Below are 24,684 nucleotides of genomic sequence, written 5' to 3'. Positions count from 1 at the left end.
AATCAATTTATATCTTCAAGTTTTGTTCATAAAAACCATTTAGCTTCAGACTCAATTCAAGTTAAATATTTAATCATCTACTAGAGAAATTTTGGAATTTAATGTAATTAATTTCATAAATTCTCAATTTAACCAATTACTAAAATAAACAACAAGCCACAAATAAAAAGATGCAAATTTGAATTGAATTAGATGTCAAATCCTGAACATGAATCGTAAATTCCTTTTCTTACCAAAACAAAATAAGGAAAATGGCAAGATTGAGGTCATAAAAGTTCTAATATCCACTATGTATAAATATCACGTGTTGGTTCTCTTATAAATTTATTTTCTTAATTTAATTCTCATTATATGTAAGCCTTATCTTTATTTTTTCTGATCTAAGTACGGTTTTTAATTATACAAATTCGATTATAGTTATAGTTATTTAAACATATATTATTTGTAATTATACTTAAAAATAAAATATTTAGAAAAAAATATTTAAGAATATTAATATAAATAAATAATACTTTAAATAAGAAAATAGAATTTTCAGATAGGAACTAGACTTTGAAGTAAGCAATTAATTTATTTTCTAATTTAACTCGTATAGATGTGATGGTTATTTAGACCTAAAATGTGGTAGGGTTTGAGCGAAAATATAGGCTCGAAAAATGGGTTTGGACAAAAAAATAAGTATAAAACTTATTTATTGTTAATTTTTGTTATATTTTAAAGACATTTGTTAATTTTATTATTATTTTAGAGGCATTTGCTTGTTAAGTTGCATTTATCTTAGTGTTAATTAAATCTATATATTTTTTAAAATTTATTTTCAATTTGTGGAAAATATTTATTTTAATATTTTTAATATTTTTTATGTATTATATATATTTAAAAATTATATAAAAATAATATAAAAAATTAATACGGGCTGGCCGAGTCAGACTCGAATTTTAATATTTTTATCCGGGTCGGATTTGGACAAAATTTTAGGCCCATTTTTTGGGTCGGGCTCAGGCCTAACAGATGGGTTTGAATTTTTAGTTAAGCCCGGGCCGACCCGGCCATGAACACCTCTATGCATATTTAAGTTAAATTGAATAGTTTGTTAAAGTGCCGTTTTAGCTTGCATAATAATACTACTAAATGCACTTTAATGCTTTCATGTAATTTAATCCTCTTGACAAGTTTGCATATTTACGTTGCATTTACATTTTAAATTGTCATTAATAAGATAATTTTATAATTCAAGTAACTAACTAACCAATTATATCCCCCACAAATTTCTAACTAAGCCTGAAAAGGGAATGCTACCCATAAAAAATAATTATATACTTAACCTTTTTCAATGATAATTATCAAACAATTGGGTTTAATTGAGAATATTTTTATTATTGCTATAATAAATGTCAAACGATTGTAAAGTAAAAAAAAAAAAGAACATGCAAAATTTATGCGGAAATTATTTTGGGAAAAAATCATGAATACAAAAGAAGAAATTCACTGTTGTTAAAAAACGAATCATATAAAAAGAGTTTCAACTGTATCTATTTAAGGGTTAAAAACCATATTCTATTCAAAATCAAATAGAAGAAGTATAGTTCTATATTGGCTCAACTTGTGCAGTCTGGTCCATACAAATTCCCTTAATTTTCTACTGTATTTATTTTTTCAACAAGTGTGAGATTCGAGTCACATAATCTCTAACAAGTATACATCAATTGGGTTCTTCATATGTGGTATTCAATATAAATTCCACAAACCTTTGTTTGTTAAAAATTTCAAGAAAGCAAACAAAAAATATTCTAAAAAAAGTTGAAAAGAAAATAAAGATGTACTTTTGCTCTTTTTTTATATATATAATTGAAGTAGGAGAATAGAGTTACTTGAAATCGAAGTCAAACTCACGCGCTTATGTCACGGACTTAGAGTTTTCCCACGCGATCCGTGCGGCCTTAGGCAGTTTCTCTGCTCAAAACGCCTAAGTCAGCCTAACTTGTAACAAAAAAAGATTCAACAGCAAAAACGCCCAAGTCAACTTCACTCGCAACAATAAAGGATTCAATAGAATTCCCTTAAGATTTTCACGAAGAACAACAGAAGAACGAAGTAAGAACGAGCCTTGAAAGATGAACAAAAGCAAGAACACTTGAGAGAAAAGTTTGAGTGAATACTCTCAAAATTCTTATTAATAACTCAATGAATATACAATGAGCAAAGAGGTCTCTATTTATAGTTGAGCCTCACAGTATATCAATAGCTATAATTAAAAGCTGAATACAATTAGAACTCTAAGCTTACATAACCAGCTATATACAAATAGAACTCTAAGATTCCATAATTATATCTTCTAGAACACTTCTCATTTCTATCAGGCTCTTGAGATGGGCTTTTAATCTCTCAAATCACCGGGCCAGTTTGGTTGGGCCAGTTTGGTTGGGCTAAATGACCTCCCTCGAACACGATGGATCGCACCAGTTTGTCATGGTTGCGAGCACCGACGCGCAACCCATGACATTCTCCCCCACTTGTTCTAGCGACGCCCTCGTCGCATCCTCCTTATGGAACTGGTCAATCTTCCCTTGGAACTGCCACAATGCCTCAGCAGGTTCCCAACTTGCTTCGCTATCAGGAAGTCCCTTCTATCGAACTAAGTACTCATGCTGTGGTCGGTGGTACTTTCGTCTAATTACCCGATCTGCCTCAATGTTTTCTACTTCACGATCATACGAGACTTTTACCCTCATCGGTGCTCGTTCGGACTTGCCTCGATTCGGATCTTCTTGATCCTCATGAAACGGCTTAAGCATGCTTACATGGAAGACTGGGTGTACTTTAAGTTTTGGTGGTAACTCCAGCTTGTAGGCCACCTTGCCCACTCTCTTCACAATTTTAAACGGCCCTTCATACCTTCACACAAGACCCTTGTGCAAACCAGTATATCGTAAAATCAAGTGTAGTTTAGCAAGGACTGAGTCACCCACTTGAAATTGTACATCCCTTCGGTTCTGATCGGCCCACTTCTTGCTACGCTTACTTGCCTTGTGTAAACAAGCTCTAGCCAAGTCATTCTTCTCTTGCCAATCTTTTGCGAATCTATAGGCTGCCGGATTTGGTCCTGTGTAATGGGTCACAACAGCGTTGGGTGTGAGTGGCTGTTGACCCGTCACTATTTCAAATGGACTTTGATTCGTGGTCCCACTTTGCTGTAAGTTATATGAAAATTGGGCCACATCCAGCAACTTTGGCCAATCCCTTTGTGTGGCACTCACATAGTGCCGAAGATACGTTTCCAACAGTGCATTTACTCGTTCAGTTTGCCCATCGGTTTGTGGATGCATGCTCGTGGAGAAGTTCAAATCTGAGCCCATTGACTTGAACAACTCCGTCCAGAACCGACCAGTAAATCGACCATCTCGATCGCTGATAATAGATAGTGGCACTCCCCAATATTTCACCACGTGTCTAAGGAATAACCGAGCTGCTTCCTCAGCAGGGCACTCTTTGGTCGCCGGAATAAAAGTCGCATACTTTGAAAACCTGTCCACCACAACAAGAATACTAGCAAACCCGTCAGACTTAGGCAAACCAATAATAAAATACATGGATAAACTCTCCCATGGCCTTTCTGGGACTGGCAGGGGTTGAAGCAAGCCGGCTGGAGTCTTTAACTCAACCTTGTCTTGTTGGCACACTAGACAAGTTTTCACATAGGTTTCCACATCAGCACCCATGTGAGGCCAATAATAGCGATCCTCCAAAAAGGCCAAAGTGCGATGCATCCCTGGATGGCCTGCCCATTTCGAGTCATGACATTCCTTCATGACTTCCTTACGGAGTTTCCCATAATGGGGCACATAGAGGCGGTGTCCATGAGTGTATACTAGCTCCCCATCAAGCCAAAATCTTCTTGTTTTTCCCTCCTTGGCAAGCTCAATCAAATTTTTGGCCGTAGGATCATGGGACAATCCCTCTCGAATGCGTTCCAACAAAGAGCCATCAGGTTGACTGATTGCTACGAATTCCATCTTTCGACTAAGTGCATCAGCAACATTGTTGGCACTTCCTGGTTTATATTCCATTGTGAAATCAAACTTTGCTAGTAAAACCTGTCAACGAGCCTACTTGGGAGACAACTTTTTCTGGGTTAGAAAGTAACTATTGGCAACATTGTCGGTAAGGACCACGAACCTAGAACCCAATAAATAATGTCTCCATGTGCGCAAGCAGTGTACCACCGCAGTCATCTCTTTCTCTTGGACCGTATATCTACGTTCCGTCTCGTTAAGCTTTCGACTCTCGAAAGCAATTGGGTGTCCATCTTGCATCAGTACTCCCCCAATAGCATAATCTGATGCATCTGTACGTACCTCGTAAGGCTTCGTAAAATCTGGCAAGACAAGTACGGGCTCCCTCGTCATTTCTTGCTTCAATTGGTTGAAGGCCTTCTCACATTCTGGATTCCAATCCCATACCTTCCCCTTCTTCAACATGTCCGTCAAGGGAGTGGTAATTTTGGAGTAGCCTTCGACAAAGCGGCGATAATAATTTGCCAATCCAAGGAAAGATCTCAACTCTGTTACCTTGGTTGGAGGCTCCCACTCTAAAATGGCTCGAATCTTATTTTTATCCATTCAGATCTTACCGCCTCCCACAATGTGGCCTAAGAATGACACCTCTTGTTGGGCAAATGAGCATTTCTCCTCATTGACGAACAGCTCATTTTCCCTCAAAGTCTGGAACACCTCCCTCAAGTGTCTTACGTGCTCTTCAAGCGACTTGCTATAGACCACAATATCGTCAAGGTAAACAACCACAAAACGATCAAGAAAGGGTTGAAGTACCTTATTCATTAGGGTGCAGAATGTAGCTGGAGCATTCGTGAGTCCGAAAGGCATCACAAGGAACTTATAAGAACCGTACCGTGTCACACAAGCTGTCTTTGGTTCGTCCCCCTCGATTATCCGAACTTGATGATACCCCGATCTCAAATCTAACTTGGTAAACCATCTTGCACTACCAAGCTGGTCGAACAAATCTGCGATAAGAGGAATAGGATACCTATTCTTCACGGTGATCTTGTTTAGAGCTCGATAATCGATGCACATTCTTAAGGACCCATCGTGTTTCTTTTGGAACAACACTGGCGCACCATATGGGGATTTAGATGGTCTAGTGAATCCCGCATCCAAAAGTTCCTTCAATTGTTTCCGCAACTCTTCTAATTCTGGCGGAGACATACGATAGGGGGCCCTTGCTGGCGGCACCACATTGGATACTAACTCGATTTTGTGGTCCACCTCCCTCTTGGGTGGCAAACTTTTTGGCAACTGAGCAGGCATTACATCTCGAAATGATTGTAGCAATTGTCCCACTTCTTTCGGGGTCTCACTAACAAACTCAGCGGTCTCTTCGATCTTCAATGTGGCTAAATATGAGACTTCATTTCTCCGTACACCTTTAGCAAACTGAATTGCTGATAGTGTTTTTCCCTCAAAGCTTCTCTTCCTTGTCACTTTCACCATGCATTGATGTTTCACATCTGAAATCACCATGTAATTGCTTGAAGGGGCAATAAGAGCTTTAACCTGATCAAGGAAGCTTAGTCCCACCACAAAATCATAGTCATCAAGTGGTATTACCTTAATGGATACCTTCCCTGACCAATTGCCGAGCTGAAGATCCACTCCCTTTGCAACCCCCTTGATTGGAATACTTTCCGAGTTCACTGTTTTGATCCGACCCCCTTCATTATCTATCTTGAGGCCTAGTTTACAAGCAGCCTCCTCAGACATGAATAAATCAGAAGCGTCTGTGTCGACGAGCGCATTCAATTTTCTGCCGGCCACAATGATGTCTACAAACATCAAACCATGGCTCATTCTATCTTCGACACCCCCTAGTATCGATCCAAGGTTGTTATCCTCCACATTGGACTCCCCCTTTGCTTCCATAGCCTTGAGAGCGGCCTTCTTTGGACAGTCCTTGATCATATGTGGACCCTCACAGTAGAAGCACCTTATAGGCCCACTCTTTCTCTTGTCCCAAGGTTTCTTACCATCGCCATTCCTAGTGGGCCTTTCTTTATCTCCCCCACTATTACCCTTTAATCTGGGTTTAGAAGAATTGGAATTGTCTTTCCTCCCACCAAATTCAGCAAGTGATTCTGCTACTGACATAGCCTTGGTGAGCTCTTGAACTCTTCGACGCTGCAACTCTTGCTTCGCCCACGGTTTTAATCCGTCCATAAAGGAAAAGAATGCCTCTTTCTCCCCCATATCTGAGATTTGGAGCATAAGCTCGCTAAACTCCTGTACATACTCCCTCACAGTGCCTTGTTGCGCAAGCCGACGCAACCTTGCCCGAGCCTCATCTTCGGCATACTCTGGGTAAAACTGTGCTTTGAACTCACATCGAAACTCCTCCCATGTTTCGATTTTAGACCCACCACGTCTCACATCAGTGGACCTACGATGCCACCACAACAAAGCAACGTCAGATAAATACATCGCAGCAGTAGTTACCTTAGTGACATCCTCCGTGATGCCTTTGGCACAGAAGTATTGCTCGATTCCCCACAAAAAGTTGTCCACATCTCTTGCGGACCTTGTTCCCTTAAACTCTTTTGGCTTGGGAACATCAATATTGGGCTTGGGTGCGGCAGCCGCTAACCCACCATTGCCCAAGGCAACCTTGTAGATTGTGAGTTCACCCTTGAGCTCCGCAATCTCTCCCTTCAAGGCCACCACCATAGCCTCAATGGCATCATCTCTACCAGTCAACTGTTTCATATTATCCGTCACATACTCTTTAAGCTGCTCCTGCATGGACTGCAGTCCATCATGGAGCCTATCATCAACATCTTCAACCCTCTCCTTGATATCCCCCATTAAACTCTCGAGAGTGACGACGCGATCCTCTAAAGCTGACAATATGTCCCTTGAGCAACTGGCTTTCCTAGCCCTCCCACGGGTCTCCATTCCCTCAACTTCTTTTGACATCTTTCAACGGTGGCTTCGAACCTTAGCTCGGATACCAACTGTCACGGACTTAGAGTTTTCCCACGCGATCCGTGCGGCCTTAGGCAGTTTCTCTGCTCAAAACGCCTAAGTCAGCCTAACTTGTAACAAAAAAAGATTCAACAGCAAAAACGCCCAAGTCAACTTCACTCGCAACAATAAAGGATTCAACAGAATTTCCTTAAGATTTTCACGAAGAACAACAGAAGAACGAAGTAAGAACGAGCCTTGAAAGATGAACAAAAGCAAGAACACTTGAGAGAAAAGTTTGAGTGAATACTCTCAAAATTCTTATTAATAACTCAATGAATATACAATGAGCAAAGAGGTCTCTATTTATAGTTGAGCCTCACAGTATATCAATAGCTATAATTAAAAGCTGAATACAATTAGAACTCTAAGCTTACATAACCAGCTATATACAAATAGAACTCTAAGATTCCATAATTATATCTTCTAGAACACTTCCCATTTCTATCAGGCTCTTGAGATGGGCTTTTAATCTCTCAAATCACCGGGCCAGTTTGGTTGGGCCAGTTTGGTTGGGCTAAATGAACTCCCTCGAACACGATGGATCGCACCAGTTTGTCATGGTTGCGAGCACCGACGCGCAACCCATGACACTTACAGCTACTTTTACTATTAAATCAAAAGTTTATTCGCTTTGCTCAATTTTTTTATATTAAGTTAAACCTTTTGAATTATCATACATTAATCTAAATCCTGTTATAAACTTTGAGAAGACTTGGTGACATTGATGCATAATTGAAACTGGCTTAAGGGAAAAGTAGCAATCTCCTATAGTTTACAATCAAATTCAAATTTTCAAACATTATGTAGATGAATTCCAGACGACAAAAAACCTTACCCATATAGTTATTCTTATAACATCTCTGTTGTATGCAGCGCATTGGCTACCTTCGCCACCACCGCATTGGTAGTTGGGTTATGGTTTTACCCTTGAAGTCATGCCATGTCTTCTCCTATACAATAATGCCATTCCCAATTAGTGCCTTTAGTGTGGTTGTCGGGTTTTCCACCCACTACTTTCTACATGTAACCCATTCTTCAATGTGTTGTTCATAGTAATAAATAAAGGCATTTTTTTTAATCAAATAGTTAATTAAATCATTAAAGAATAGGAAAAAACAGATAGAATCTGAAATTGGCGTTAATTAAAAATAAATAAATGTAATCAGTATAATACAATTACAGATGTAAGTCTAAATAATTATGAATATTAAATTGTTATAAACGGAGTGTTCGAGTAACCACCAGATAAAATTAAATTATTATAATACAAACAGATTAAGAACTGATACAATTCAAATTAGGACTAATTGGACTAAACTTTTCACACATAATGAAACTAAAAACTCTACATATATAATTACATATTATAAATCTCTAAGTTAAATACTCATAACCCAAATTCAACCAACTAAAAACTTGAAACACAAATCTTTTACCCATAATAAATGTTAATATAAACCAAGGCATAAGTGAAAATGATAAAATGATTTTGGATCACAACTTAGGTACTAAAAATTGTGGGCTTTTTTGTATGAACCAAAGGATAAAGTGAAGCCATGAAAAGGTTCCTAGCAAACTGGGGCTTCTTCTGAGGATTGGCCTACCCTGATACATTGACTAGTCGGTCCAGTCCTATTTCTTTATTTACAGTTTATAAAAAATAGAAGACAGAGAGAGATAATCAGTCCACTAAATCCAAAATTAGGTGAAATATAAAAGAGATAAACGTTACATCATTACATGGATTATTTTGGGAACTTTAGAATTTATACCTCATTTCTCTTTAATATTCATATTTTTAATTATTTTGATGTTATTTAATCCAATCACATCCATTAAAAATCAACTATACATTTTATAATTACACAGGTAATCAAATTTGTCCAATAATCTATTTTTAGTTTAATTCATTTAATCAATTTATCTGATTTAATTAAATAAACTATTAAAAAACATATAAAAAATAATTTAATCACTAATTCAATTAGTTCACGTATAAACCAATTTAATCTATTTAATCGAATCGATTCTCGATCTAACCAATCAGAACAACTAACCCAATCTAATTTAAACATGTATACAATTTTTTTTTCTCTAGAAAAACATAATTCCAATATTTGTTTACTTTAATGAGAAAAAAGAGAAGATAAAATTTGTATAACAGTGGAAAATATCAAAGGCCTCACCGTAAAATTGATTAATGGTAAAATCTTCCTCAATTAGCTATTACTATTATTCTTTAATGTTTTTATTTGTATCGTGTATTTGTTTTTTTATATATTTTTATTATATTTTAATAGTGCTTGAAATATTTTTATATTTAATTTTAAGTTTTTAGGTTGATTTTTTTTTTGCTATATATGAAATAAAAACTAAATTTATAAAAAGAAATGGATTTGGACAAAATTCATAAAAAAAAATGGATTTAGTCCAAATTATTTAGCAAAATATACAAAAATCTTTTTTTGTGTGTAAGCAGGGGCGAAATCAAAAAAAAAAATTTAAGGGGGTCGAAATTGAATTGTATATTTTTATAATAGTAAAAATATAATTTCACGATTTTAATATTTATATTTTTATAATTTTTAAAAAATTAAATTAATTTTTTATCATTTTAAGAGGTTCAAAATATAATTTTAACTTATTTAAATTTCTATAAATTTTAAAGGCTCATAAATCAATTTTTTTTCTATTTTAGTTACTGTGTGCAAGCTTTAGGGCTATATATAAAAGATGCTTTGCATGTTCCTCACGGTGTTCTTAAATCATACGTTTAACATGGTACTATTATAAATAATATATTAATTATCATTATTGTAAATAAATAAAATAAATTACTATTATTACAAAAATACAAATTTTTTTTGTTTGAGTTAAAAGATAAAAAAAATCATCAAAATTATAAAAGAAAAGGGTAAAATGATTACAAAATAAGGATTACCCAAGGTTTTCAAGACCAGATCAATAGTTGAATTCGTTTGTCGATCTAATTGATCAATTCAATTCGATTAATTATTAAAAATTTATAAAAATAAAAATATTAAAAATTTGGTTCAATTGATTTTTTTCCCAATTCAACCAATCTGTACCAATTCTCAAGTCAACTAGTTCAATGCCATTCTTTGAGCAGATATCTCAACTATTTCCTAATCCAATTGATCTGATCGACTAGTTTAATTTGTTTCAAACAACCTTGAGATTATTTTCAAAAGAATATCATTACTGAGAATGTAAAATTATGAGGTCAAAATCGATTAAGATTTAGCTTAAATGGTATTTGTAAGAGGACATGGATTCAAGGGCAGTTAAGCACATTATCCTCCTATTTATGGGTTAGGGAAGGATTATGAGTAATTTTAAGCATTGTTTAAAAAAGAATAGATATAATCAAAAACTATAATGATATATGATTTTGAAATTAAATATAATAGTAATAGGAGAAATTTTCATAAAAACTTTAAGAATGTTAGATAAATAAAAGGCAATAAATGTTGGGATATTAATAAATATACTCCATAAGAGTATATTTTCTTTCATTTAAGTACAAAATTAGTATAATAAATGAAGCAGTTCATTTATTGCTAAATATTGAGGTATGGCATCATCTAATGAAAGAATATTCCCAGCTCACAATTTCCCTTCACATAATTAGGACTTCCGCACTGTTTGGTATTTACAATTATTAGTATATCTATCACACAATCAATTTTCTTTTTTTTTATTGAAAGAATTTAAATATTTTCAAACAAAGCCGTTGATCACTAAAAGGTCAAAGTTGTCCAACTATTTTTTTATATTATTTTCTTCCTTATTATTATATTTTGGTGTCTTGATGAACAAATAGGTTCAATTGCACAATTAGTTATTAAATTATGGGTAAATTTTCATTTTGGTCACTTAACTAAATTATTCTAAGATTTTTATTTAAGTCACTAGATTGTTAAAATCAATGTTATATGGCTTTGTTTGTTTGTATTGTCTGCATCAATTGAAAGCTTTTTTTCCTTTCATTTTTTTATAATTTAGTTTTTGTCATGAAACAATTTTTAGATGTCACAAATCTGCGAATTAAATTTCAAACAGTTTTTTTTCGATCTCCAAAACTGATAATTAGATTGATTTGGATTTAAAGTAAGTTCTATTACTCATCGATGGGCATGATCCATTGTATCAACCATCGAATTGTCACTCAAAACTCACTAGCAAAACTTTTAAAAAAATTAATAACCTAATGACTTAAAAAAATCTTTCGAATAGTTCAGTAACTTAAATAAAATTTTTTAAATAATTCGATGATTAAAACAAAACTTACTCAAACTTTAACAACAAGTGATGTAATTGAACCAAAATAAATTGGGAGTAAAAAAGTACATGGATACAGCCATCGGTTACGTCAAAACTCAAAACAGCACACCATATTCCTTTGTTTCAAACAAAAGGGCCGGTCAGGTCTTTTCCTTGTTATTTCGCACGCTAAGCTGAAGCAACTCCCAACTCCAACAACAGCAATGATCTTCGTTTTCTTTCTCTTCTTCCTTAACTAGCCGCCCTTATCTGTCACTTTTCAGGTTTGGTCTTTCCTGTCTACTTCTTTCTTTTTCGATTCCTTCTTTTCTTTTCTTTTTTTCTTTTGTTGAGGTTTTTTTAGATGTTTTTGCTGTTGGGTTCTTTTCTTTTCATGATTTGGTGAATTGAGTCGTTTCACTTCATTTTATTGGTTATGGTTTTCTGGGGTTTTCAATTTCTCTCCTAGTACTTTTCAACTTTGATTCTTTTTTTCTTTTGTTCTTTTTCATATATATATATGTACTTCGTCAACTGGAAGTGACTTCGAATTTGATCACGAAGTTTGAAGCTTTGATTGAATTTTGCAGGGTTTGCTATTATGTTGGAGTTAACTGTTTAAAACACTTTTGGGAGGCTTTACATGAAAGGGTCAGCTTTGATATCTTATCAGGGTTTCAGGGATCATTGTTGATTCAGTCAACTCAACCGTGAAGACTTAGGTCAAAATTTGCAGTGGCCTTTTAAGAAAGAGAATTGAACGATTAGAAAAATCTCTTGAAGTCGTCTCCTTTGTTAATTTGGAGATGAAAAGTGAATTTCTTACCCAGTTTGAGTTTTTTTCTTTTTTTTGATTGTTGATATTAGATTTTGTTTATTGGGGTTTTACCTTGGTTACTGTGCATCATTAATACGCTGTATTGAGTATGGGCAACATTGAATGAAGTAATTAAGGTTCCAGGAGTTGATTTTGCTATGTTTCTCTCCTTTGATATTACTTGGATGCAACGCAGAATAAGTGATGCTTCATTTGTAGCTTAGATTTTTATGGTGTTTGAGAGCTAACTCATTGAGAATGGCTGCCTCTATGTTTGGTCTACTCTTGTTTATGCAATTATCAACATTCTTTGCCTCTGGGATCAAAGTAAAGTCGAAGATTTGTGGTGCGGATCACATAGCGTACTCGAATTTGTATGGTACTGAATTGTTTTATTTGAACGGCAATCAAGTAGATAAAGTTTTGTTCTGCAAGGTCCTACAGTTGCACTATGCAGATCATTGTGAGTTGGAAGGCTATAGTGGAGCCAATTGTGGTTTGGACGTTTCATTAGGTAACACGCATTGTTTCAGGTTTCTGATTTTGTACTTATGAAGTTTATTACATAATAGATATAAATTTCTTAGAATCTTTATCAGTGAATTTTGGTTTTGCCAGTTGATTTATCAGTAGGAGGAGGCCGAAAATTATTGCAAGAGCCGAAAAAAGAAGATGAGGGACCTGATGATGACCTGAAGGGGAAGAATAATGGAAAATATCCGGCCTCAACAAAAGTAGGGTTAGGAGCAGCAGCTGGAGTGTTGTTAACCTGTGTTTTTATTTGCCCCTGTCTTTACAGGAAAAAGAGAGCAACTGACCACACTGTTCTTTCAAAGGATGCAAATTCGAGTGAGTCTTTACTTTTATTACAATTTATAAACAACATAGCAGTGTTGTGAATGATGGTTCTGTTTCTGCAGTTGATTCAGCTGCCCCTTTAGAAATGAGTATTCATTCTCTTCCCGAGAAGGTTCCGGCCAGCCCACTTAGGATACCACCTAGTCCTTCAAGATTCTCAATGTCTCCACAACTCAATAGAATCAGGTCAGTGCATCTCAATATGACCCAGGTGGCCAGAGCTACCCGTAATTTCTCTTCCGCTCTAAAGATAGGCGAAGGAGGGTTTGGAACTGTTTACAAGGCCCAGCTAGATTCTGGCCAGATAGTTGCCATTAAACGAGCAAAAAAGGTAAGTAAATATGCTTACCTATATTTATTTCTATAACATTTCTCCCAATCGTTTTCTGTTTTATTAGCAAAATTTGTGTTATATATGGGATGACGAGTAAATCATTGCACTCAAGTTAGAATCATTACATTTACAAAACAGAATGTTCAGATTGTTAACAGATATTAACTGTCTGCATATTAGAGATCCACAGGATTCTCCTATTGGATGTGTTCCTACATAAGAGTGCCACATATAAAAGTAGATGGGGATAAAATATGTTTATTTTCAGATTCCGATGACTTACTCTCTTTTGACATGCATTCTTTAGCATGTTAGTTTAAGACAGAATTGCAGAAGCATCTTAGATTTCATGGTCTAATAATTTGTAGGGAAGATAACAGTGAATCAGTTGACCTACAAGAACACTAACATTGTAAGGCTGACACTAGGAATACAACATAGGTTGTAGAAGAACTGCCAGTTCGATCACTTATTCCGTTGTCAACTTGTAGAGTATGCTAACAGTTAGGACTGGTGGCTATGAACACCAAAGAATGTAAAATGTGCTCATTGGACGAAATTTCCTAAAGTTATATGCTTGTAACAAGGTTGGAATTTTCTCACATCCATTGTTTTCTTTTATTATTTAAAAAGGATTCTTAGATATTGACTTGGTAAATCTCTCGGCTATTGGCTGTATGCTGGCATTATTATTGACAGACTTGGAACTGGCTTAAATATTTAAGATATTTTTTTAGTGCCTGCTTCATGATTTAAAGTTTAAGCCATCCTATTCTTCGGGTCTGCTATTTGGTTGACTGATAAAAGAATATTGTCTAGGAACATTTTGAGAATCTGCAAACTGAGTTCAGCAGTGAAGTTGAACTTCTAGCCAAGATCGATCATAGGAACCTTGTGAAGCTACTTGGTTATGTTGATAAAGGGAATGAACGGCTTATCATTACAGAATATGTACCAAATGGTACTTTAAGAGAACATTTGGATGGTAAGTTATCTGCCCATGATAACTACCAAAGTTTTGGGTCAACAACGATATTGTTAAAGGCTTAAAATATAATATTATGTTGCCATTCCTGGCAGGTCAGCACGGCAAAATCCTGGATTTCAATCAGCGTCTTGAAATTGCTATTGACGTTGCTCATGGCCTTACATACCTCCATGTTTATGCAGGTAAGCAAACACCACCCAACCCAGACTCGTATATTGTCTTTCTATCATGGCCTCACATACTCATATATTTCAGCCTGTGCCTTCTCATAATACCTTTATTTATCATGAACCAGAGAAGCAAATCATTCACCGAGACGTGAAGTCATCCAACATTCTTCTGACAGAAAGCATGAGAGCTAAAGTGGCTGATTTCGGATTTGCAAGAGTTGGCCCAATGGACTCAGACCGAACACATATTTCAACCAAAGTGAAAGGAACAGTTGGTTACCTTGATCCTGAGTACATGAAAACCTATCAACTCACAACCAAGAGTGATGTGTACTCTTTCGGGATTTTACTTATTGAAATTCTCACTGGCCGCCGTCCCGTGGAGCTAAGGAGGCCGGTTGAAGAGCGTGTGACACCTAGATGGGTAAGCTTGTTCTTCCTTATCTTGTTAAGCTTGACTCCATTGCTATAATCATTACTTCGGCATGGGCAACCAATATCTAATTTATCAATCTTTTTTCTTGGTCAAATACTTTACTTTAATTACAACTCTCATATCTTATTGAAAAAGAAGTAGACCTAAAGTAGAGTCAGGCTAATCCTGCACCTATTGGATGTCACCACTTGAGGTTGACCATATGAACTAAATCCCAAGTTAACAGGCTTTTCGCCTTGTGTTTACTAAAATAAGATTCTCATAGCCTTTTTGTTTTGAAGGTGTGAGTAAAAGAGAAGAAAAAAAAAAGTGATGGGTAAAGAAGCAAGGTAGTGAAGTTGGCTACCAAGACCCATGATATTGTGTCTGCAAAAACAATAACACAGTGTTTGCTTCTAGTTCCTTTTACACCTGGGAATTCATTCATGGTTTGAATGTGTATATACAGGCCTTCAACAAGTATAATGAAGGACATGTGGTGGAATTGGTGGATCCAAGGATGGAAGTGGTAGATGCAGAGATACTAACGAAGATGTTTGCATTGGCATTTCAATGTGCAGCACCTGTTAGAAGTGACCGTCCGGAGATGAAATCTGTGGGAGAACAGTTATGGGCAATTAGGGCTGACTATGTTAAAACCTCAAGCCGAGGGTAACTCTACATTATCTAAAACTAGTTCTCACCTCACCTCTACCCTTGGCTCAAATCTTGGTTTTCTTTTTCTTTCTTTTACTGCTACTGTTTGCTGTTGTTCTTTCTTTTGGAGCATACCGTATAATATCCAAATTTGGTGTTAACCAAAAGCTATGATTCGCTGTTCGATCCTTTTTATAATAGTCTCTTTGACTGTGTCAAATGGAAATATGGAGTATTGCTTATCTTTCATTTTTATTGGCTTAATAATAAGATGCCCCTTAATAGGTTAACAATGTCAAATTTTGTTTGGGCAAATGAATAGCAATAAATGAGTACAAATGAATGCAATGCCTAGAAACCATTACCATATCTGGTCAAAAACCCTTCAAGAAAGCTCTTTCGGAAAGCCGTAACTAGTTTATTAATGCATACAAAGAGATTTAACCAAAAGCAAAAATTGTCAAGGTTGGAAGATTCTGACTTGCCTCAACTCCTGCAGTAAATGCAAAATACAAATTTTGGATGGGTTCATGCGATTCCTCGCTGGGTTAGTCTTCGCCTGCGAGCTAAATGAGGGTGCTGAATCATAAAGGGAGAGAATCATCGTACAACTCGGTGCAGTTTAAGAGTGCAAGACTATATACAAATTTAATCCCAAGAGTAAGCCCCGTTTGCAACAACTGAATGAGATCCCCCACCTAGAATATTTTCAGTAAAAGGGGGAATTGAAACCTCAATCTTTTCCACCTGCTCCTTACCAACGATGGATGCAAACCTAATATGTGTTCCGGCATGAAATCATGCCTTGTCAATATGCCCACCACTGGTGCTCTCTGCAGTCACAGCATCAGGCATTTGAATAATATGATTAGTTAGCAACAGTGAAAATAATATCTAAAATGAAAACAGTGTACATGATAAAAAAGAATGAGGAAGAAATGCAGTTAAATTTTAAGACAAAGAATGAGGAATCAAGTTTAAGGCAAATGCATATGATAGTTTCTTACGCTAGAGATCTTGGGTATGACAAGTAGGTGTCGCAGACCAACTTCACGGAAAAGTATGAGAGCCTTAGCTAGTGACATCGTCTCCACAACTGTGTACGGTGAAGCATTGGTAAAAGGGTGTAAATCCAGGAACATGTCCATCTCCTCATCTGTCAATTCTATGTCTTCTATCTTGTCAACATTACCTAAGCCCTTCTTTGCAAAGTCATCTGACGAGAAATGTCTAAAAGCATCAGCACCTAACTGCACAGGGGTGCACAAGAACGCTTTCTTCTTTAGCAGTGCAATAAGATGAGCCCGAAGGATCAAACCATACAAAACTGGGGATTCAGAATGTGGAGACTCATCAATAACTGGAAACCCGTGATGCATTGTGGTTTTGAGGATGTGTACGATATTACCGACCTTCTCAATTCCATGACACAGCTGAAGCGGGCCAGAGACAACATCAGCAACGGTTAGCTGTCTCATATAAGGTTCAGCATGAGTTTCTAGGTATGGAAAACCTTTTACTTTCATAATAAGGTCATAAACATTGCCATTAAATGCATCCGCTACAGTCTTGGAAACAAGGAGAACCACCATTATTAATGGCAACAGTAATAGATTATTGGTCAATTCCAGAATTATAACACACAAGGAGACTGTCATCCTCATAGATCCACCAAGAAATGAAGCCGCACCAAGTACAGCATAAAGACCATGACTAAGATTTCCCCAAGAACCAATTAACATTCCGATGAAACGCCCATAAGATGCTCCAGTTACTATCACAGGTACAAATAGCCCTGCTGGAGCAACAATCCCGTAGCTAAAAATACTTAGAATGAAGCAGGTGACAAAAAATATGAGCATTGTTGAGAGCTGAAACTCAGTGTCAGTATTCTTGCTAAAAGATTCCTGATAGCATCATCATTTGTGTTGAAAATGAGGCTTGCAAGATCATTGTAGTGACCAGAGGGGCACTGAAATTTCTTATAGTTACCAGATCGGCCTATCGTGGGACAGTCTTCAGATGCATCTGAGGGGCATGATTGGCAAGATACAAGCCATGGTAATCCAAAAAGCAGACACGATGTAAAAATGGAGATCGTGCAAGCAATAAAAATTTTATAAAAAATGCCTTTCCTGAGAGGAGAAAAAGAAGGGGAAATAAGCATAGATAAAGACCCAGTAAAGTATATCATGCCAAATACTGGAAACGGTAATTGGTGCAAAAAACACAAATCTAAAAATAGAACTTACTCGTTAATGAGGTTATAAACTTTGAGAACCTTAACTAAAAGGAAATTATAGAAACTTCCCAATATGCCCCCAATAACTCCAAGAGCAAGAACAGGAGGCACATCGGCTAGGTGATACGAAACATTTGCTGAATAGACGTCAAACATTATCAAACCCCCTTTACCAAATAGCCCACACTTGCCACTTAAACAAACATCAATTAGGGCTCGAAGTACGATTGCAACCACAGCAGTCGTAAAGAAAGCTCTCCAAAGAAGGGAACTTCTCCACCTGCAGAAAAACAAGGATATTATCGTAAGATGTCAAGTTTTGGAAATTTGATCTTGTCTGAAAGAGACCATGAACACCATGTGCATGATGAATTAAAGGAAGGAAGGTGATTCTCAAGGTAAATTATGTTATATCAACGGCATAGAAGAATCACAATTGGTCTTTCTACCTAGGCAATTTTGAATGAACTAGCTATAGATGGATGGTAAAGAGCTATATTACTCGGCATATTATGGACTATAATGACCCTGTATCTGTTCTGCCTGCCATCTTAGAAATAAACAACACTAATTAAGACAATTTAATCAACCATCAGTGCAGCAAGGAGAATAAATGATTTATGAAACAACAAATATGGATATGAGAATTTGAAGACTGAACTAAAATCAGAAGGCTGACCTATACTATTGTCTAATACAATTCTGTTTTTGGTCAAACAATAGAAAGGGAAAAAGAAAATGAGACAAGTGTGAAACCTTCAAAATACCAACTAAGAACAGTATGCAGTAACACTCAGTACACTGATGAAAGGATAGTTAATAATATATCAAAATGGTGCTGCAAATGGATGTATCAATTTATGTACCAAGATGCCATTTCTTCAAGAGCAAACAGCACACCTCCGACCGGGGCACGGAAAGCAGCAGCAATTCCAGCTGCCGATCCACATGTTACAAGATCTCGTCGGTCTCTGTCATTTTTAAAGAAACGAAGCCACTTCCATGTTAAACCATATCTTCTCGACCCACCTTGTCCGAACAATGCTGCAATGCATGAACCAGTATGCACCATGGGCCCTGCCTTTCCGACCAGCAGAGAAGAAGACACTGCAGCAATGCTTCCCACAATCTGCACCATTTCACATGATTATGAATATCAAAAGAAAGAATACAGAACGTTCCTCCTCAATTCACAAAAAGTTAAAAAAAGAAAGAATCAATTCTAGTATAAATATTGAACTTTGAAAGTACAAAACCCTGTAACTCGATAACTAATTATATATTAACCCAATTTATTAGTGATTTAATACAACTAGAATTAACAAACAAACTAGAATATAAAATTTAGGTAACAAAAGGCAGTTCTTTCTGCATCAAGTTGAACATCACAAAGTATCTTCGATACACTAATAATTCATTGTTCGTAACAAAATTTAGAAACCATTAAAAACAAGATTAAGCAAGTAACTACCTTAACTATTAAAGTTCGTATTGAAAGTATTCCCGGAGCATCTACGCCATTCAAGTAAGCCTTCACTTCCGGTATACCGGAACCAGCAGCGGCGGGAGAAATAAACGCCGTAATGATGGCGGCAAAGAGAGTTAGAGCCAAATTCGATAGAGAAAACACTAGAAATGCCATCCAGTACCTGCACAATTAAATAAAAATAAAAATTTCTTCAAATTTGTTATTTTTTAAACAGTGAGACAATCACGATAGTGGAGTATATGAATCTCTTGCTGCTAAAGTTTTACAAATATTTGGTGCAAATTATTTCCAGTTAAAAAAACAGGAAAAATAATAATATATGAAATTCATCAGTTTTTATAAAAAAGAAGAACAAAATAAAGGGACCTTTGAGCAAGCATCATGTTAGAAGTGATGACGAACTTAACGCCGGCGATATTCTCAACGGCGAGATTATTGAAGAAACCAACGAGACTGACGAAACCGCCAATCAAAAAACAGAGAAGCCATTTCATGAAAATATATTGAAAAATCTGGACCTTTCCACGTGCCCTCCAGTCTTGTTTGAAGAAATCATTCTCCGCAATCCTTCAAAAAGAACAACACTGAACCAATTAAAAAAACAAAAATAGAAAGAAAGGAAGTTATGTAAAATGATAGCTTACTCATAATCGAGGCTTTCGATGGGGCAGACGTTGGCGCCAACGATGGCGACCTGAGAGGTGGAATTAATGGATCGCTGCTGGTGAGAGAGTAAAGGAATGGTGAGAGAGTCATGATCTTGGGTTTGGAACGGTGGCGCATCCTCTGACATGGCCTCACGTGGGGCGGGATTTTGGGGTGGCTGGTCTGGTGGTAGAGCTTGGGTGGAGGCGAAGACCAGTAGAGATAGACAGAGAAGTCAAAGGTTGAATTTCTGTTTGTTTTTTTTTTTTTTTGGTTCCAAGCAGAATTTTGTACCAAATATTTTTCCTATAAAAAAAATAGAGAGATAAGAGTTTGTGAGAGTCTTAAATCACGAATGTAACTCTAGAAAAATTTATATATAAAAATATAAAGTAAATTGCATCATTAGTCACTAAATTATTGGTAATTTTTTATTTTGGTCCTTAATTAGAAAAAGTTACAATTTGATCACTCAACTATTCAAAAGTTTTCATTTAAGTCATAGAATTATTCAAAAATTTTTGTTTAAGTCACTAAGTCGTTAGGTTTTTTTTCAAAGTTCTACTAGTTAGTTCCAAGTAATAATTTGATGATCAATACGTTGGATCAATACCCGTCAACGAGTAAAAAAAATTTACTTTGTATCCAAGTCCATCTGAGAATCAATGTTGAAGATAGGAGAAAAAAGCTATTTGAATTTTGGTTCACTAATATGTGATATATAAAGTTGTTTTATGAAAATATTGAATTGTAGAAGAGAAGGAGAAATAGAGCTTTCAATTGGTGCAAGCAATGTAAATTGAGAAAACCATATAACATTGATTTTAATAGTCCAATGACTTAAATGAAAATTTTTGAATAGTTCAATAAATAAATTATTACTTCTTTTAGCTAAGTGACCAAAATAAGAATTTGCCCATAGTTTAGTACCTTTTTTATAGAAATAATATAAAAAATTAATTAATTACGAAAATGGGTTAAGGAAAAAATTTTTACGACAATGGTTTATTTTCAATAGTATTTGCCGGTGTCGTTTGACACACTGATGGCACCACCCATTTTCCCCTTAATTATCACCCAATTATCATATTTTTTTAAAAAGAATTTTTTTTGTCATTACTGTATTAGGCAACACCAGTATGTATTTTTTAAATTACTCGTGAAAAATACAAGTATTCATGAAGAAATATAATATTTTTTAATGAGTGTCACCAGTGTGTCAGGCGACACCGGTGAGAATTTAAAAAGAATAAGTGAAGAAAAAAAAAAGGGAGCTTATGAACTATGCTTGCTTCATATGCTATTCTTGTTTTTTTCGCTTATCAATGCTACCAACAATGGATTGAAAAACTTAGAAAAGGAAAACTAAAAACAATTTTATTTAACACGAACAATTTTACTTAATTCAACTCGACTTGAAATTTATTTTACTCGACTCGATTCGAGAAAGTTTCAAATCGAGTTAGGATGATAAGATAGAATTCATCAACTCGATTAACTCAAAAAATTTTCACTTAATTTGATTCGATTCAATCTAACACTAACCCTTTATCTCTACTAGAAACATATAAGCTTAGTATGTGTTAGACCACCTATCCCATCTAACTTTAATATCATTTCCAACTCTAAGCAACTCCTTACATTCACAAATAATGTTGCTAAACTCAAGACCAATCCTCCTCCTTGGAGTATATTGCATTGTAAAGATTTTGTAGCATTAAATCCCAACCTCTTCTATACGACAACATTAAATCAGACGCTTGCCAGGCAGCATCAAAATGGTCACTTCCATTTTCTACCATGACCACTAAGTCACTTGGAGGTTGTATTATCAAAATTATACTTTTGAGTATAAATTAAGATTGTTAAAATTGGACAGAAAATTCATAAATACAATAATATAGGGAAAAAATTGAATTGGTTGATTCAAGTTAAAAACGGTAAAAACAATAATTAAATTAAAATTTTCTATTTCAATATATTATTATTTTATAAATATTTAATAATTTATTTATTTAAATCGAACCAATTGAACGAACCAAAAATTAATAGTTTAATCAGTCTAACCATCAATCCAATTATAAAAATATACATTACTTTAGGTAATTAGTTAATTTATGTTATAGTAAAGTTATTTAATTTAGCATATATTTGTAATAATTAATTTGGATTGAAATTGTTAATATAAACTACTTGAAAAAAGTAATTTTATTAAATGATATTAACAACTTAGGCTGACACCTTCCATAATATTAGCTACAAATTTATAAAATTATATATTTATAAAAAGATTGAAAAATTGAATTCCTATATTTTATTTTTAGAAATTTAATTTAATTTAAATTTTTTTATATTTAAATTTAAATTTAAATTATTAATATTATTAAAATTATTTTACTAAAGTTGGTTATAATAATCCTAATATGAAGTATTTTTTATATCAAATAATGATAACAATAAATTTAATAAAAAATTAAAAAGGTTAATTATTAGATTTACATTTTGAACTTAAAAATTAAAAATATAAAAAAATTAAAATTAATGACATAGAAAATGGTGAAATGAATAATTGGTCCAAGTGGGTGGTGTGCAAATGGGGCAGAGCAGAGGAAAGAGAAAAATCCGTATGCGGCACTGCACCCAACCTCCGGAATTGGAAACTTGCCCTTTCTTAATTTCAACCACTCACCCCCTTTACCTTTTGCGTAACAAGTACCTCTTTTCATCCCATTCGTTTTAGTTCTTCAATTTAATAAAAATAATTATTTCAATTATTCGTCTCGTTAAACTTTAAACTTATATTATTTATTAAATTTCTATAAAATAAAATAAAAAATTTATTAACTTTGTTGATGTGGCATACATATTAATTGACATATGAATACCACATCATCAATTAATTAATTTTTTAAATTTAAAAATATTAAAATTGTTTAAAAATTATAAAAAATATATTTTAAATTTTTTTAAAAAATTAATTAATTGTTAACATGACATACACATGAATTGTCATGTAGATGTCATGTACATGTTAATTTTTTTATTCATTTTAGGGTGAATTAACAAACAATATAAGTTCAAAAGCTAAAAGGAAACAAAAAATTAAATGAAAAAATAAAATGATTCTTTTTATAAAATTGAAGGGTCAAATAAGTTATTATAGTTTATTTCTTCTTTAATAAATAAAGTTTGGGATTATTTTTTTTTACCTTAAGTTGTTTTGATAAATCATAGAAAATTTCTATTTCATTGAAAATAATTTTTTTAATATTTAATATTTTAAATGTGTTTGATAATCATTTTAATTCTTGAAAAATTCAGCAAAAAAATAGTGAATAAGATAAGTAGATAGTAATTACTTATCACTTAATGTCAAAAAATATTAAGTTATTTTATTTTATTAATAAATTAAAATAAAATATACTTTTGAAAAAAATGAGATATTCAAATAACCATATTTATCTTCCATTCAAAACTATGTAAAATGATATAAAATATTATATTAATAACATTAAAATTAAAAATAAATAATTTTTCAAAAATCAATATTTACTTTTATCAAACAATATAATTATATTTATGAATTTACCAAACTGTTTTCTAATATAAATTCAAAACTTATAAAATTTAGTTGTAGAAATTTGATACTTAATTTTCCCACACTTAAAATTTTCAGCTTATCAAATACATTATTAGTGAATATTTTTTAATATAAATGCTTAGAACTATTCATAGCCCTTCCTCGATCATTAAATAGAAAAATAACTACACTTCAACATACTCGACATACAGGGGCGAAGCCAGAAAAATTTTTTAGGGGGGCCGGATGAAATTTTAATTTTTTATAATTTATATCTTTATAATTTGTAAAGGATTAAATCAAATTTTTATAATTTTAGGGTGGCCAAAGTGTAATTTTACCTTTACTAATTTAAAATTTTTAAAAAAATTTAAGGCCAAAAATATAATTTTACATTTTATGAGGAGCCGGGGCCCATGCTAACCCTCCGACTTCGCGTCAACATATATATAACAATATAAATATCAACCTAAAAAAATATCAATATTAATTAAATTAGGACTCAGTTATTTTATTAAATTACAAAGAGTTAGAATATTTATTCTTTTCTTTTATGAAAAGATATTAGAATAAGGACACATTTTGATGGAACACGTTTCTGCCCTTTACCGGAAAAAAGAGATAAGAGGATAAAGCTTAAAATTAGGGCAATGGTCACATCGCATTAACCCTGAAAAATTACAATAATGTGAACTACTTAAAGCATCCTAATTCGGCAATCATGAAAACCCTAAACCTGTCACTGCCATCATAAATAATAAAATTCTACCAGCTGATCTCATGTTACAATGTTTTAATAAAGACAAATTTTTATTTTAATTTCTTAATTTTTATTTGAAAATCTTAAATTTTTTATTAAATTTTTATTTTATTATTTTTATTTCACCTGACATTTGATTTGATTGGTAGAAAATAAATATGTCAAAGTTATTTTTTTATAAAAATTACTAACATTAATAATGATTGAATTAAAATTTTTAAATTAAAAAAAAAAAGAGAATTGAGTCTTAAAATTTTAAAATATAGACTTGTATCTTTAATTTTATAAAAGTATAGAAATTAATAACATATCAATTAATTAAGATTTATTCTTTAAATATGGTAAGTGTTGGGTGTTAGCACAAAAACGGTTTACAATATAGAGCAGCGAAAAATATTGAACATAAAT

The 24,684-nt window shown here is 33.9% G+C and overlaps 3 protein-coding genes across 4 annotated transcripts; 1 reads left to right on the top strand and 2 right to left on the bottom strand.

Annotated features, from left to right (window-relative positions):
* Positions 1 to 2,390: 2,390 nt before the first annotated feature.
* LOC121230404 (uncharacterized) lies at positions 2,391 to 7,114 on the bottom strand. Its single transcript, XM_041115095.1, has 2 exons — positions 5,926 to 7,114; positions 2,391 to 2,624 (listed from the first exon to the last, which is right to left on the bottom strand). The coding sequence occupies exons 1-2, from the start codon at positions 6,984 to 6,986 to the stop codon at positions 2,519 to 2,521; spliced, it is 1,167 nt and encodes a 388-aa protein (XP_040971029.1). The 5' UTR covers positions 6,987 to 7,114; the 3' UTR covers positions 2,391 to 2,518.
* A 4,307-nt stretch (positions 7,115 to 11,421) lies between these two features.
* On the top strand, positions 11,422 to 15,786 carry LOC107962582 (calmodulin-binding receptor-like cytoplasmic kinase 3). 2 transcript variants are annotated; one of them, XM_016899028.2, is made up of 8 exons: positions 11,422 to 11,605; positions 11,912 to 12,652; positions 12,757 to 12,987; positions 13,059 to 13,327; positions 14,150 to 14,315; positions 14,411 to 14,500; positions 14,614 to 14,912; positions 15,373 to 15,786. In XM_016899028.2, the coding sequence occupies exons 2-8, from the start codon at positions 12,397 to 12,399 to the stop codon at positions 15,577 to 15,579; spliced, it is 1,518 nt and encodes a 505-aa protein (XP_016754517.1). In that variant the 5' UTR covers positions 11,422 to 11,605; positions 11,912 to 12,396; the 3' UTR covers positions 15,580 to 15,786. The 2 variants fall into 2 exon arrangements, with proteins under 2 accessions (XP_016754517.1, XP_016754518.1); XM_016899029.2 differs by having other exon boundaries at positions 11,449 to 11,605; positions 12,769 to 12,987.
* A 113-nt stretch (positions 15,787 to 15,899) lies between these two features.
* Positions 15,900 to 20,284, bottom strand: LOC107962580 (putative chloride channel-like protein CLC-g). The gene is given in 8 exon segments (XM_016899027.2): positions 15,900 to 16,393; positions 16,568 to 17,463; positions 17,466 to 17,695; positions 17,813 to 18,082; positions 18,669 to 18,931; positions 19,274 to 19,451; positions 19,658 to 19,858; positions 19,936 to 20,284. Coding segments are annotated over 8 exon segments (2,322 nt in total). The 5' UTR covers positions 20,085 to 20,284; the 3' UTR covers positions 15,900 to 16,258.
* Between the last annotated feature and the right edge of the window lie 4,400 nt (positions 20,285 to 24,684).

This window comes from Gossypium hirsutum, chromosome A06 (assembly GCF_007990345.1).
Source record: "Gossypium hirsutum isolate 1008001.06 chromosome A06, Gossypium_hirsutum_v2.1, whole genome shotgun sequence".
Lineage (NCBI taxonomy): Eukaryota > Viridiplantae > Streptophyta > Magnoliopsida > Malvales > Malvaceae > Gossypium > Gossypium hirsutum.
The sequence above is the reverse complement of the archived record's forward strand: the minus strand, read 5'-3'. Positions and strand labels throughout refer to the sequence as shown.